At 47.6% G+C, this 16,162-nt stretch overlaps 1 protein-coding gene across 3 annotated transcripts in view; it reads left to right on the top strand.

The window, feature by feature from the left end:
• Nucleotides 1–16,162, top strand: part of kirrel1a (kirre like nephrin family adhesion molecule 1a) — a 118,061-nt gene that overhangs the window by 90,181 nt on the left and 11,718 nt on the right. For 2 of the 3 annotated variants that reach the window (XM_088633997.1, XM_088633999.1), the window contains exons 8-14: nucleotides 362–489; nucleotides 1,161–1,287; nucleotides 4,637–4,737; nucleotides 9,058–9,256; nucleotides 11,313–11,420; nucleotides 13,879–14,006; nucleotides 15,970–16,083. In XM_088633997.1, the coding sequence (XP_088490123.1) occupies nucleotides 362–489; nucleotides 1,161–1,287; nucleotides 4,637–4,737; nucleotides 9,058–9,256; nucleotides 11,313–11,420; nucleotides 13,879–14,006; nucleotides 15,970–16,083 (905 nt within the window). The remainder of the gene's footprint in view (nucleotides 1–361; nucleotides 490–1,160; nucleotides 1,288–4,636; nucleotides 4,738–9,057; nucleotides 9,257–11,312; nucleotides 11,421–13,878; nucleotides 14,007–15,969; nucleotides 16,084–16,162) is intronic. The other variant, XM_088633998.1, reaches the window with a different exon arrangement.

The following is a 16,162-nucleotide window of genomic DNA, read 5'->3' as shown; positions in this document are numbered from 1 at the left end:
CAAATAAATAATCAGGAGAGCTCAGATGGACCAAAACCCACTAGATAATGATGTCAGAAGGACCTGGATTGGAAAGCCCTGATCTAGAGAGACTGCATTTCTTTAAAGAGACAAAAATATACTGTGTGTTGCACTACTTTAGAAACTTTAAACTGAGATAAAAACTAGTTGTATCTAGGATTCAAGAATAACAGCCCTATACATTCAAAATCACAACCAAATTGAATGAAAGCAGTATTTGAAATGGATCTTGTTTCCAGAATTTTAATTTTCTTGCTTTCCTTCATGGAAAATCATAAAACAAACATTCATATTAAACCTGAATCAACATTTCCCTCTGTCTCTCATTCTCCCTCTACAGTTGGACCAGTGTTAGTAGTGGAGCCGAGGCCCACGTCTGTGGATATCGGCTCAGACGTCACCCTAAACTGCAAATGGTCTGGGAACCCTCCCCTTACTCTTACCTGGACTAAGAAGGGATCTAACATGGTAAAGGAACTGACTCATTCATCTGTCCTGCCTCTCTCATACAGATGGCATCTTCCAGGGATTGTCTTAAACCATTAGAGCTGCTCATGAGCTAACCCTTTTACCCTTTACCTTCAGCACTCAACACTTAACATTTTCCCTTTACCCTAAACCCTTGACCCCTGACCCTTGACCTTTCACCTGTAGCAGCTCACCCTTAACTCTTATCTTGACTCTGTATTTTCACCATCCCCCCCCGCTTGGATTTGCAATTGGTTTCATTATTCATTGTCCCTTAATATTTTACCATGCTTTTGTCATTATTTCCATGTACTTCACTACACTTTACTGTGGTACACCTCCAGAAAAATAAGAGAATGTCTGGGCCATTACTTTTTTTGTTTGTTTGTTTTTTTTTTACTTTATTGTAAATGGATAAAAGGAGACTGGGGGACATTGATCTTTCCAAATTTGTGCAGTGCTTTGTGACGAAAAAGCCATATTTCCTGCTCACTTCAGCACTTTCCAGGCCACCACCACACTTCACAGCCCTCACAGAGGAACGCAGACGCCCTCCCCGTCGGGATGAGGCATTCGAGTCATGGTGACCGTCAAACGTCAAATGAATCCGGGGTCTCCGGCATCTCCTTCAGCTCTGTCTGTTCTCTGTCCCCCGTCTCCCTCTCCTGCAGGTCCTCAGTAACAACAACCAACTGTTCCTGAAGTCGGTCAGCCAGGCAGACGGTGGCCAGTACGTCTGCAAAGCCATCGTGCCCCGAATCGGAGTGGGGGAGAAGGAGGTCACGCTCTCAGTCAACGGTATGTGTGAGCTGTTCGTGGACGTGGCGATGTGTTCCTGCGGGAAAGCGTCTTGAGCGATCAGGCAGGGTCAAAGGTCCTATCTGCCCCAAAATATTTAAGTAGGAGGATCAGGAACCCTCAGGCTAAAAACTGTCTTCATTTGCTTCAGGTTTTGTAGTACTGTGTGACGATTGTGTGTCACTGTGGACAATCAATCCTCTTTTCCTTAAAAAAAGTGTTCCCATGGGATCCTTGGGAATGAGGGAAGATGTCTAGTGAATAGACACTCCGTGTGAGTGACTATGTTGAATTTGAGAAATTATCCCCCTGTTGTCAATTACAAAACGTACATGTGCCGAAATGTATGTTTCTTATTGGTTGTTGCAGACTGAAAGTGTGTTATTTTCCCTTTTCTTGCTGTTATTCTCCATAAAATTGAGTTGCTGTTCTGCAACGTCAAGTATTAAGAATAATGTGGACTGTAGCTGTCACTGTTTATAACATCCATCCATTTTCGAATCGCTTCATGCAACCCGGGGTCATTGGGGAGTCAGGGTCTGTCTCAGCAGGCAGGGTACACCCTGGACGGGACACCAGTCCATCACAGGGCAGACAGGCTCAGACTCTCACACCAGGGCCAGTTTTCCTAGAAGCCAGTTTACCCACCAGCATGTCTTTGGACTGTGGGAGGAAACCAGTGGACCCCAAGGAAACCCAAGTGGACGCAGGGAGAACATGCAAACTCCACACAAACAGCACCCCAGGTGTGGAAATGACCACAGGGCCCCAGCGCTGTGAGGCAGCAATGCTCGTGCCATCCCTACCAAAGTAGTGGTAGTGGTAATAATATTAATAATAATCATAATCATAATAATAATAATAACAGTAATAATTAGCATCATCATCATTATTGCTTTTCTGGACACCCCACTTTACAGGTAATGGGGATCCCCTCCACCACTACCAGTGTGCAGCCCTGGTACAAGAAACCAGCAGCAACCAGCTATAATAATAATAATTGCTTAACCTTATATTCAGCGATTTTCTGGACTCCTCCACCACCACCAGTGTGCAGCCCCACCTGGATGATGCTCCAGTACTCTCCCCACACACCAGCTCTCAGTGGGGAGGAGAGCAGAGTGATGAAGCCAGTTCAGAGAGGGGGATTATTAGGAGGCCATGATGGGTAAAGGCCAGGGGACATAACACTCCTACTCTTTTCGAGAAACGCCCTGGGATTGTTAATGACCACAACAAAGAATGAGTCAGGACCTCAGTTTTATGTCTCATTCAAAGGACGGCGCCTTTTTACAGTATAGTGTCCCCGGGACTATACTGGGGCATTAGGACCCACATGGACCACAGGGTGAGCGCCCCTAACACCTCTTTCAGCAGCAACCTGAGCTTTCCCAGGAGTCTCCCATCCAGGTACTGGCCAGGCTCACACCTGCTGAGCTCCAATGGGGCTGCCAGCTGGGAGTTACAGGGTGATAGGGCTGCTGGCAAAAAAGTACAAGGAAAGGAAGCTGCCTGCAGATGCACTCGCATATTGCTCCAGTGTGGCCTTCCGACCTTGTTGATCCTGTACAGCCAGCAGCAGAGCTGTCGCGTCAGGCAGAGGGCTTCTGCAGCTGCCTTCAAGGAGAAGTTCAAGTGCCTGGCTGTGAGCTGCTCCTCTGATCTCCCCGCTGACTCAGGATATCCACTAAAAAATGTCACAGAAGCCTTCCGGCGGCAGGACTCACCCAGCACTCCTGGATGCATCAGCTCACGCAAGGGCTCTGATTTACAGGTTTTAATCAACATCATGGCGCGTTTCTTAATTGGCGAGTCAACCTGTTTTTAATCATCCCCGTCACTTTGGTTCCCCTTTGTTATACACAATGAAACGCCTCTTCCCAGGAGGCCCGCTTTCTTCCATCACTCAGAGGCAGCGCCTGGCTTGCTGACTGATTAACGCTGCTTTTGTAGATCTGGTTTACAGGGAATAACTGCGTGAATCACGCTGACATGTTGACTAACCGGAACTGAAAACCACATTAAATCAGGAGCGATCCAGCCGCCCGTATCTCACTCCGTCCTTGCAGATCTGCACTTTATAGTTGTGAGCCAGGGGGGAAAAAAAAACAAAATGGAAATATTTCAGCAAGATCTGAATCAGTTGTGTGTACTTATTCTTATCTTCCGTGATCAAATCAGAATATAGCCTTTCCAGAATCAAACATACCTGTGTGCTATGCTGGTTTCTCCAGGAAAAGACCACTCGGTTTCCTTTGGATATCATTTTTCTTGGTGGATATTTTGTTTTCCAAATGTACACAATCGGGAATCTTGGAAAAAAAGACCACTGGATGCAGTTCATCATGGGTTTGAACTGCGGCACTTTGACCAGCCAACTGAATCATCCATTCCCCAGTCTGATCAGTTTCGAAACACATCTGTAATAAATGGCCTAATACATCAGCCAGTGAAATAATTAAGGCATAATATAAGATTAAAACCAGAGGACCATCCAGGGACAGTGCTAGAATTGTACAGCAGACCCTACTTCAAAAGTAGCCGGCAGGTATATCACCCTGCAGCTCCCAGCTGGCAGCCCCACTGGAGCTCAGCAGGTGTGAGCCTGGTCAGTACCTGGATGGGAGACTCCTGGGAAAAACTAAGGCTGCTGCTGGAAGAGGTGTGAGTTGGGCCAGTAGGGGGCGCTCACCCTGTGGTCTGTGTGGGTCCTAATGCACCAGTATAGTGGCAGGGACACTATAGTATAAAAAAGCACCGTCCTTTGAATGAGACATAAAACAGAGGTCCTGACTCTCTGTGGTCATTAAAAATCCCAGGGTGTTTCTCAAAAAGAGTAGGGGTGTTACCATGGCATCCCATTTGGTGGGGGTGGGGGTGGGGGCTGCACTCTGGTGGTGGTGGGGGGGAGTCCCCATCACTTGTAAAGCGCTGTGAGTGGAGTGTTCAGAAAAGCGCTCATTATTGTTAAATATTAATATGCAATGTAATATATAAGCGGCACACTGGTGCAGCGCTGGGACCCTAGGCTCGATTCCTGGGCTGCCGTCTGTGTGGAGTTTGTATGTATGGAGTTTGTATGTTCTCCCCGTGTTCACATGGGTTTCCTCCCTGACTCCTAAGGTCTATTCACAGGCCCATGCAGGGCACACCCTGTCTTGTGCTAATCGCTTGCTGGGATTGGCATGCCCTATGAATAACCTTGGATAAAATGACTCGAAAAAGGATGGATAATTCCAATCTTGCGCCCAGGCTTTAAAGAGGTAGTCTTTGGATAGATCTTCCCCTTCCACATGTCCAGACTAAGCAAGATGGCTGTGGCCTTTCACCCCATTCTCTGTCTTCCCAGGCCCCCCTATCATCTCCAGCGACTCCGTGCAGTTTGCGGTTAGGGGCGACCGAGGAGAGGTCAAGTGCTTCATAGGCAGCACTCCGCCGCCGGACAAAATCGTGAGTATCTCTCTGACTCGAGCCAGCATGGTCTCGGTGTTGGAATTCATCAGTGTTGGTGGCTGTGAGGGCTTTCTCGAGACTGTGAATTTTGATTCACTTCTCGTTGTTTGAGGTACAAGATGAGCTTTCACCACCATACTGGTTAAAGAAGTGGGGGCGTGTTCAAAGATCAAGGGCTGTAGAGCTGTAATGTGTTATACCTGCAGTTATTTCTATATCCTGTTCAGCTAAAGTTCAGATCAAACACAGAAGCACAGCTATGGTCACTTTCCTGCGCCAGTATAAATCACGTCAGAGAGCAGCTGGACTTTGGGTCCGATCGAAAACGTACGAGCCAGTTTAGACTGGCCACATTCATTTGCTCTCAATTCCCAGAAGACAAACTAGTTTAAATGTCTTGGTGTCACAAAGAAATGCCAAGGGTGTTTTATTATTCTGAGGTTAGATGGGCCTTTGTTCAGTGTGTAAGCCGTTTGTGTTTAACTGCATTCCTTGTTCGGCTTTCAAAGGGAAGAGAGACACCTAGTGGCTTATTGTAGAGTGTCACTGTGAAAGCTTTTTAGACCCCTGTACTGAGTTGATCTAGACGTGCTCAGCATCTGAGAGCAAGAACGGTCGCAGAGCTATGCAGTTATTGCTCATCTGCACATACAACAAGAGTTTACAATTGCAAGTATCACAGGGAGATTGGAGCTAAGGCAGTGTGCAAGTGATCCCTAGGTTATATCTGAGTAACATTCAACACAGAGCAATCTTACAAAGAAGACCTTTTGCAGTTATGGAGTTGTTTTACTTAAGAGTAATCCAGATTTCCAATGTGGAACATGCTTTTCTGACCTTAAGTACACAAATACCTTCTTATCAGTTTTCTAATCAGTTGAGATTTATGAATTCTTACCACCACTGGTTGGGGGCTAGCTTATAAGGTTCACTGCTCAGGGTGGGCTTGTGTGACACACAGCAGGTACTAAAGACCTGAAGTATTAAATATGGATCCATTATCCCTTAATTAGGGTATTCAGTTCAATGCATTCAACTGCTTTCTATAACACCCAAGCAGCACCCAGGCAGGGGTAAACTAAGGACAAACTACATTTACGGAGTCTCACCCATCTGGTTGTGGGAGTCGTCATTAGGAAGGCTGGTAGTTCAGGTTTGCTATGCAGCCACTGATGGTGACTCCCTGAAACTCCCTGAATTTTACCTTGTTGGTCCTGGTTAACCAGGCTCTATAAATGAAGCTGTGATTCAGCTGTGATAAGACCGGCTTCCTATCTCTGAGGAGTTTTGCATGCACAGTTTGCATAATGCTAAAGAACGTGGGGCCAACTCAGGCATTGTGAATCACCCGGAAGGCATTTGGCTCCCAAAGAGCATTCGCTGACAAGAAACAAACCCTCCATTTCAAAGCTCACAATGCACCAGTAGATGTGTTTTGAGCAGTGCCAGTATTGTTGCTCCGAGATGTCTAACGATACTACATAATTAGAATAGCAAAGCTTCTTTCCTATAAACATTTTCTGAAACCACACATAAATAAAAGTAAAAAAAAAACCCAACTAAAACAGGTGAGCCCGACCACCCAGGTCTTTTTTTCAGAAACGGGAAACGTGGAAAAATTCCCGACCTCCCTCGTTTCAGAAGAGCAGAAACAGGATAATCTGAGCAAGAAGCAGCTTAGGCCTTGATTTGTTTTCGTCTGTACTTTTGGAAGTGAAAAACGATTTAGTTGCTTCGCAAAGCAAACTTATTTGGGTACACAGTATATGGAAATACATGTATCCACTCACACAGAGTGTGATAAATCACGACAGGCATTTATGTGGCCCATATTTGTACTAACCGTATATGAGTTCTGATGAGGCCAGACAGAGAGATTAACTATTAAGCAGGCAGTAAATGGGTTGTTTAAACAGACTTTCCATTAAAAGCTTCAGCGGGGCTTGTAAAGTTCTTCCGCGGAGCCATTTACACAGCGGCTGTTGATGAATTCCGACGTGGTAGGAGAATGGGCGCCCACCCGCAACAACGGGAGTCACAGCTCTTAGCTCTTTTGTTCCGTGTCCCTGCGTTGTTTTTAACTGGGGGGGGGTATGGTAATTGTGCCGAGGCTGGCATGAATCTTTAACGGCCTGCGCTGTAAGCCCGTGTGGGCCGTACAAGACCGCGCGCTCAGCGTTTCACACCTGTCTGGGCAGGTCTTGTCATTGTCGGGAACCGCCGGGCTCCGGCCTGACAGCCGGTCACACGGCGTGCGGCGAATCACGTCGTCAGCAGCTCGCAGGGCGCTGGGGGATTCAAGTCAACATCAACCTCCCCCCCCGACTCCTGGTTCTGCCCCCTGTGTGACCCCTTGGGGGTAATAGCCCACTGCCCCTCCCAACCCTTCCTGTGCAGTGTCCTGGGCAGCTCTCTGCAAGGTTCACTGTAGGACATTCCGCATGTGGCTGTCTGTGGAGAAGCCCCCTTTTATTGGGTAGCGTGGCCAGGGGGTTCCACATAATAATAATTGCTTACACTTACATAGTGCTTTTCAAAGTGCTTTACAGGTAATGGGGATCCCCTCCACCACCACCAGTGTGCAGCCCCACCTGGATGGTGCTCCAGTACTCTCCCCACACACCAGCTCTCAGTGGGGAGGAGAGCAGAGTGATGAAGCCAGTTCAGAGATGGGGATCATTAGGAGGCCATGACTGGTAAAGGCCAGGGGGAAATTTGGCCAGGACACCAGGGTAACACCCCTACTCTTTTCGAGAAACACCCTGGGATTATTAATGACCACAGAGAGTCAGGACCTTGGTTTTACGTCTCATCTGAAGGACGGCACCTTTTTTTTTACAGTACAGTGTCCCCGTCACTATACTGGGGCATTAGGACCCACATGGACCGCAGGGTGAGCGCCCCCTGCTGGCCCCACTAACACCTCTTCCAGCAGCAACCTGAGCTTTCCCAGGAGTCTCCCATCCAGGTACTGACCAGGCTCACACCTGCTGAGCTCCAGTGGGGCTGCCAGCTGGGAGCTGCAGGGTGATGGGGCTGCTGGCACATGAGCCGTAACCTTATCTTCCCATAACCTGGAAGCGTCTCAACCCAGATAGCAGTGGCAATAACCTCTCTCGGTCGTTTCCGGTTGGCCAGGGATGCTCATCAACCGTCTTCTTACTTCCTGGTGCCCCCCGACCCCGAAAACGACTGAGGCTGTTGTCAGTGTTATCCTGCTATGCTCACTGCTTCATAAACCCTTGAGGGTCTGTGGAGACGTTCTGTAGGAAAGGCAACCTTCACTGCCTCAGGAACTGCTTTTAGAGGGAGCTGAAGTCACCAGGTGCAGTCACATTTCCCTGTGAGAATCCGAAGAATGTGGCTCTCCTGAATTAAAAGACTCTGCCCCTTGCTACACTATCCTAACCCTGCTCCTTCAGGCCCTAAAATCCCTCTTTTCGGAAAAGTAACTCATAGCCTTCCTATTTGGTTTTGAAAGCGAGAATCTATACATCACATATAGATCGCTATAATTCAGCTGAGAAAGGGCTTGTGGAACCAAACTCTTACGTAACTCGGGGAGTAGGTGTATATGGAAAATAAACAGGCGGGAATTAAGCAGTCAAAGGTTTAAATATCATTCCATTACATTTTGGGGTCTTTGAAATGTAAGTAAATCAACAAATCCCACACCTGACTCTGCATCCGGAAAATAAATCCATCCTTCGATTGCAGGTCAAGGTTTCTGTAATGAGAGGGGTTTCTAGGTGTTGATTTTGGAAAAAATATAGAAGACAATTCCACTCCTTCAGGCTCTAAGATCCCTCTTTCTGACAGAGCAACTCATAGCCTTTCTGTTTGATTTTTGAAAGCTGAGAATCTACAGTATATATCATATATGCATCGCTATAATATACACAGTGCATTTCTGCTGAGGACTTTGGAATCAGTGGATAGCTGGTACAGTTAGAGAAGAGCACATGAGGGTACGTTTGGTGTAGTGCGGTTCATTACTCATTCACATTTCTGGTGTGGGGTTGTGGGTTCAGGTCCCCCTTGCAGATGCTGTTGTTGTGCCTTGAGTGAGGTACTGTACCCCGGTTGCTCCAGTCCACCCAGCTGTATAAGGGGGGGGGTGATCCCTGTGATGGGGCAGCGTCCCATTTGGGTGAGGAGGATCACTGGGAGAAGCCTAGTCTGCTACCGAAACCAGCATGACCTATTGTCCTGGCCAAAGACTTTTGTGCCCCCTCCCTGCCCTGAAGGATCCTGGGTCCTGCCCCACCGCTTCCTGCCTGTTCTCCCAGTGACCATGGCTCTGTGCTTGTTCGCAAGGCCTGGGCCTGGAAGGAGAACGTGCTGGAGACCGGGACGCTGGAGCGCTACACGGTGGAGCGGGCCAACACGGGCAGCGGGGTGCTCTCCACCCTGACCATCAACAACGTCATCGAGGCCGACTTCCAGACGCGCTACAACTGCACGGCCTGGAACAGCTTCGGCCCCGGGACCGCCATCATCCAGCTGGAGGAGAAAGGTACAGCCCAGCTATGGTAACCGACCGTGGGTCGGCGTTGCTGCATGTTTCATGTTATCGACTGTAGGATCGGTGGAGACTTAAAGGGGCACGGCAAGTCCCAATTTCTCAGACCGGTTATTAAATCCCCGATAACAGATTGGACAAATTACGAATGAAGCCCAAAATTGGGAACTTTGTGAAAGTACTGCAAGTCGGCATGTTGTCGCAAACACCTCGGTCTCGCCATGGGCGAAAGCGAGAGTTCCCATGAATTGCGACAGGATGCCCTTCCTGCTCACTAGTCACTGTAATAACTATTGTAATGTGATGTACGAGCAAATGAGTCCAGGTTGTGCAGCAGACATTTCACCGCAGAAATGTTCCAATGTGATCTGCGGGCAGAGTTGACAAGTAAGTAGTATTTGTTGGCAAAACCGTCTCAAAGTTGAGAGCGATATTTCTGCTGGATTAAAAGAGATGGATTCACAAGCCTGCTTGTTTACAGTGTAAGAGGGCTGCTTCACCTCACCAGACGTTTTGTTGCCTCGTTCTGAATCGCAGAACATGACACTGCACACACCTGGAAACTTCCTCTATTTTGTGATGTAAATTGGAGGTTTTCAAGTTGCTGTGCACATTTTACTCTAATTGTGGTTTGAAACGCGCTCATCGATGCCAGTTCTTTCTAACCCCGAAAGGATCTTTTTCTAAAAGAGTGTTGCAGCAGTTCCACTTTAACTGCCAATGTGGACCAAATCCAAAACGTGACAACTTCAGTTTCAAACTGACATGAGTTCGCAAAGGCCCCCAGCACCAGATCAGCAGATCAGGAGATCACATGGGCTACAGTTCCAGCAGAGGAGTCTTGAAGCAGTTCCTGAATTGATCTAGGAGTCTGTAAGCCTGAAGGACCCTGACCTTTGGAATGGGATTTCCCCTTTTCCCTGTTCTCCAAAGTAAACACCAAGCTCACCCCAGTTCATCTGAGCCTGTACTGGTAGCGGCTTACAGCTCAGCTCTGTGAAGGTCTGCTGCACTGTTATTTTGCACTGAATGACCGTGAATATTTTGCTGGCCCCTGGAGGCAGGAGGTAGGACTACAGCCTGGGTTCCTGTGGACTGATGACTATCCAGACATGACAGGAGCTGTGATTAAGTCCTTTCAATGTGCTTGTTGATCTGCGTTTCTGCCTTTGTGCTCCTGTGAGACGTATTCTGTCTGCAAACTATAAAGCATTAGAGTCGGGATGTGTAAGGGCAAGCGAGAGCTGTTTGCTCATGAAGGAGTCAATTCTCTTGCCTCGTCCTCTGAAAGCAGTAAGACATTTGTTTCCTCTGGTTTGCAGTTTGCATGTCTGAGTGCTGCAGTGTCATCTAGAGCAGTGGTTCTCAACCGGGGGTACGCGTACCCCTGGGGGTACCTTGGGCATCGCATACAAAATGGCGGATTTCCATGTGCTTAGTTTTAGTTAAAATATTTATCAGCTAATTCTGAAATCATTTAGATTCTAAATTCTATATGCAGATTTAGGATATTCCTATTGTTATGAGGAGAATGGGGGGCAGCGCGATTGCCGAGCGTGTCCAGAAACGCTTTGTGATTTTGTGCTGGAGCGACGTGGCGGTTTTTTTTGCCGTTAACAATTATTTTTTTTTATTTCACATCGCAGCAGGTCTCTCATTAGATTCACTGAGTAAGTCTGTTTTTTTATTTTTTGAATCTTGATAATACTTAACATTTTTGTTTTAGTTTAAAATTGTAAGAGTGGCAATTCGTTTTTTTGATACAGCACGTCCATAGATGCAAACCCCCCCCCCGCCGAAAACACCCCTTTCTTAGTGTTCTATGCCTACGGTAAGCTTAGCGGGGTACCTGGCTGACCCTCCAGGGGGGATCTCGGCCAAACAGGCTGAGAACCACTGATCTAGAAAATAAGCATAGAAGTACAGCACTGATGTTGAGGTCTCCCGATCTATGTAATTTGACTCGGGCCAGGTAGCGATGTTGGCTCCAGTTTGTGGGCGCGAGATTCCTATGCGGTGACTTACTTGTGGTCTTCCCCCTCTTGCGCAGAGATCGTCCCCATGGGCATCATCGCTGGCAGCACGGTGGGCTCCTCGATCCTGCTCCTGGCCTTCCTGATCGCTCTGGCCCTCTTCCTCTACCGGCAGCGCAAAGGGAGTGAGTACAGCCGAACGCGGGGCGGGGCGGGTGGCACGCGGGAGGAGGTCATTTGGGCCAAGCGGCCTGTTTGGTCGTTAGCAGTTCACAATTGATCCTGGGATCTCTTCCAGCCATTTCTTGAAAGGATCAGGGTCATCAGCATTCCACGTCCCCCCAACCCAAAACCGTGTTTTCAGTCAACATCTTCATCCCAGCTCTCTTTCACTCATTATTATTATTATTATTATTAATAATAATAATAATAATAATAATAATAATAATAATAATAATAATAATAGCCAGCAGCCATATCACCCTGCAGCTCTCAACTAGCAACCCACTGGAGCTCAGCAGGTGTGAGCCTGGTCAGTACCTGGATAGGAGACCTCCTGGGAAAGCTAAGGTTGCTGCTGGAAGAGGTGTTAGTGGGACCAGTAGGGAGTGCTCACCCTGCAGTCTGTGTGGGTCCAGTGATGGGGACACTATACTGTAGTGGGCGCCATCTTTCGGATGAGACGTTAAACCGAGTTCCTGACTCTCAGTGGTCATTAAAGATCCCCGGGCATTTCTCGAGAAGAGTAGGGAGTTGTCCCGTGTCTGGGCCAAATTTCCCCCCTTTACTTTGGCCTCCAAATTGTCCCCATGTATTATTGGCTTGCACTTGCCCTGTGATGTTCTGGGGCCCCGTCCAGGGTATACCCTGCCTTGCGCTCGCTGCTTGCCGGGTAGACTCTGGCTTCCCGCGACACCGTATGGTATATAGCAGTTTGGCAAATGACATGACATAATAATAATACTAATAATAATTTAACGCTGTGGGCCACACCAACGTCAGCATCCAGGTGGATGTGCACTGTGAGTAAGGAGCAAGGCATACGTGTCCTTCTGGTCAGTCTAGGCCATCTGAGCACCGTTGAGCACCAATTGGACACAGAAAATGGAGCAACGAGGTCCACCTCCAGTCCTGGAGAGCTGGTGTGTCTGTTGAAAGCAGCAGCACCTGGAGAACTGAGAGAAGCTCAGGTTCAACAGGTCCCATTAAACCAGTAGTGAGTCGCGTTAGGTCATCAAGAGCTGGGCTGGGGAACGAAAGCCTACAGAGACACCAGCCCTCCAGGACCGGCACTGCAGCCCTTCTCGAGAGTTAAGCAGCAGTTAACTCATTGTTAACTCAGCCTCCAGAAAGGATCTGCATTTCAACCCTTGTAATAGCATCTGGAGTGTGTGTTGGACAGCATGAGGCAGTGCCTGATTCCTTGTTGTGGAGCTCTTGATGGACGTTCCCAATCTCTCCTCTTGCATGCTGTAGTGGTGGCAATCTCACTTTGGGGGCTGGAATATCCTTCAATCACACGAATTCCCAATGTACTCCTGTGTCTGCTTGTATTCACTGCCACTGGACTCGTCTTACCTAAACTGAATGAATAATGTTCACGAAAATAATGTGATTCTCATGTGGCATGCAAACGTCTGAAGGGAGTCTGGGATCCACTGGCCACTGGATGAATTATCTCACTGATTAGTTGTCCCTTTTTTAATTTGAAAATTCTCTTGCAGTTCCTGAGCTAATAATAATAATAATAATAATAATCATTTATAAAGCACCTTTCCAAACCCAAGGATGCTATACATTGTGATAAAAGGTACAATAAAGAGTAAAACAGAAAATTAAACAAAAATAATCAGGGTAGAATGTAGGACAATCAGACGTATGCCCTAATAAACAGGTGAAGTTGGAGTCTGGATGTGAAGAGAGTCAGAGAATTTGTCTCTCAAAGAGTCGCAAAGGAGTAGAGATCTGGTCCAGGGTACAGTGAGAGAAGGGCCGGCTCGCTGACCACCTTCTGAGTCCTTTACAGCGCAAGAGCCCCTCAGAGTCAGCCTGCCCAGATTTCCCCAGGCTCCGGGTGTTAGGGCAGGATCCACCTTCATACCCCCGCCTGGCGTTTTCTTCACTGGCTTCTCCCCTCCTTCCACAGCCCTCCTCTCTCTCTCTTTCTCTCTCTCTGATACAGCTCGTCCGGCCCCTGAATTCCCCACTCTTCCCACTGATCAAACAGCGCATTTCAAAGCAGACCAGACTCTTTTATGTTGGATTTTCTCCCCCCCCCCCCCCAAAAAAAACAGAAACGGAAAAGCGTTTGAAGTCAAGGATGAACCGTGTCCTCCTCTCCCTCCTCTGCTCCCTCCCTTCCTCTCCCTCACCCTCTCACTGTTCGCCTCTCTCTCTCCGGCTTTCCTCACATCCAGTGGTGTCAGCGGTGGGTTGGTGTGTGTGGAGAACACCAGGAAGCACCTCTCCCCACCGCAGACGCTTCTCCCCGGCACTGAATAATTAGCTTCTTCATGTCTCCTCTTTCCTCCCCACTCCCCATCTCGCATTCTGTGCTGTTCTGTTGTGTGTTCAGTGAGCGTTAGGCCCTGGCGACCCTCTCTTGACATGTTGTGTGCTGCATGTGTGTGTGTGTGTGTTCAGGTCGCAGAGGGGTGACCCTGGGAAAGCCGGACATCAAAGTGGAGACGGTCAACAAGGAAACGCACAACCTGGAGGACGACGCCTCCAGCGTTTCCACGGCAACGCGCATGGTCAAAGCCATGTACTCCGTGAGTATCTAGGCAACCGCTGGAAGAGGGGAGGGGCAGGGGGCGGGGCCATTGGGTCCACAGGTTCACCCTCTGAGCCAGGCGCGTACACATATAGAAATCTCTACATATAGAAATCACACATACAGAAATCTGCTCCGCAGATGTCCTAGCTGGTCCATCCAGATGGCCTCCTTCTAGATGTGCAGAGTGGGCCGTGTTCATCTTTTTCTTTTCAAATTTTGAAGTATGTTGTTCTGTAGCTACGGCTTTCGCCTCTGATCTGGACTGGGCATTTCCAAAACAAGGTATCCTCCAAAGAGCAGGAACAACTACAAAAAAAAAACAATCTTGTTGGCAGAATGTGAAAATAAGCCTGTTTTTATCAGGTAGCTGTATTGGATTTCTGCAAAGATGCCCTGCTTATCCACGTTGAAGAAACTCTTGCACTAAATTTAGGTGCAATCTCTTCAGTTTGTTTGCAATATTTCTTAATCTGTTTTATGATTCAGCGTGTAAACTTGTGGATGATCTTAATCTTTATCTTACTGTATCTTAATCTTCTGTCTCCAACTCTTTTTAAGGGGTTTCCTACGTCCAACAATTTTTGCTAAAATGTAAAAGGCACTGATTTAGAAAAAGTGTCTCTTAGGCACTGCAGGTGTACGCTGATCTCACTTGCTAGACTGTATCATCTCACCTGCTGAAGAACGTGGGAGATGATCACAGATGCTGTTGTCTTTGCTGAGCTATTAAGTCTTGCCGAAGTGAAGTGATCTCTACCTGGGCTTGTGTTGTACTGCTCAGTGTGAAGACGAGCTTTGGGCTAATCATGCTGCATTTATGAAATAAAAAAAGCAATGCCTCTAATGAAAGGAAAATAAAAACTTCTGTGCAGAACACGAGGGAAAGTTAGCTGTCAGAGGAGCAGATCACTATCCTATGTATCTATCCTTGCGAGGAACAGAAATTTTATTAAGTCTCTGTATTCAGGTCTCCTCCAATTCAAAAGGGTTTGAGAAACGCATGCGACACAGCAGAGTTATCACCTAAGCTAACATGTGCCTGGTCCATACCAGGATGGGTGGCCACCTGGGATAACCAGCTTGTTGTTTCAGTGATGTTTTTTGGACCACTAGGTGGTGCTCTTCCTTCTGGACCAGAATTTCCAAGCCAGTTTATGTATATATACAGTACTGTATAAACCAATATGGTGACAGAAGACACTTCTACACTTCTAGGCGCTACAATGCTTTGGGTGAGACATTAAACCACCAAGGTCTTGATTACGTTGTTATGACACATCCCTTGACATTGTTCATAAGAGTTGGGAGTATTGATCCTGGTGTTGTGGTTAGATTCTGCCCTGGGCATGCACAGTCTGGCCTCCCTAAAGTGATCTCTTATTTCCATTGGCAAAGTCATTTCTCTGTCCTATATCTGGTTGGCTGTGCCCTGGGGCAACCTTGTTGTGAAAGGCGCTTTATAAAAATAAATTGAATTGAATAGAATTGAATTCATTAATGGCTGCCACCTGTCACCCATGACGATATTGCCCTTAAGTGGTGGATAGAGTAGGTAACCTTCCATTTAAGATAAGCTGACTTTATTGGCCGTATACAATTTCTTGTATTAATTTCTTTTAGTGACTCATGGATATGAAAAGCACTCTACATGCACAACAAAGCACAGTTATTAGTTACTTTCTCTGGTGACAGCCTGCGAAGGAATTTCATTGAAGGTGTGTGCAAGTCATTGGAATAAGCACAGCAGCTCAGCTGCAGCCAAGAGGCATTCTGTGCTGTTGAGTATAGAGTACAGGGCTCAGCCAGTGTCTGATGTTCTTGCAAGTTGCTCTGCTGTTTTCTCTATGTTCTACGAACTTCTGCTTTCCTCTCAGTTGCTGATACGATATCTGTCTGTTTCCTCCCCCCTCCTCTCCTTTCCCTCTGTGTGTGTTGTTGTTCCCTCGTTTTGATGGCAGTTTCTCCCCTCTGTCTCTCTCTCGCCCTCCACCCAGCCCTTCAAAGACGACATTGACCTCAAGCAGGATCTGCGGAGCGACACTCTGGACACGCGCGAGGAATATGAGCTGAAGGTCGGGAGCTCTAGAGCCGCGTTCCGCTGGGCCTGACCTCGTCTCTTTCCCAGAAACACTAGGCACCTCAGTGTAGAGA

This window comes from Lepisosteus platostomus, chromosome 6, assembly GCF_059453375.1.
Source record: "Lepisosteus platostomus isolate fLepPlt1 chromosome 6, fLepPlt1.hap1, whole genome shotgun sequence".
Taxonomy (NCBI): Eukaryota; Metazoa; Chordata; class Actinopteri; order Semionotiformes; family Lepisosteidae; genus Lepisosteus; species Lepisosteus platostomus.
Note: the sequence above shows the minus strand (reverse complement) of the source record. Positions and strands in the feature narration are given on the sequence as shown.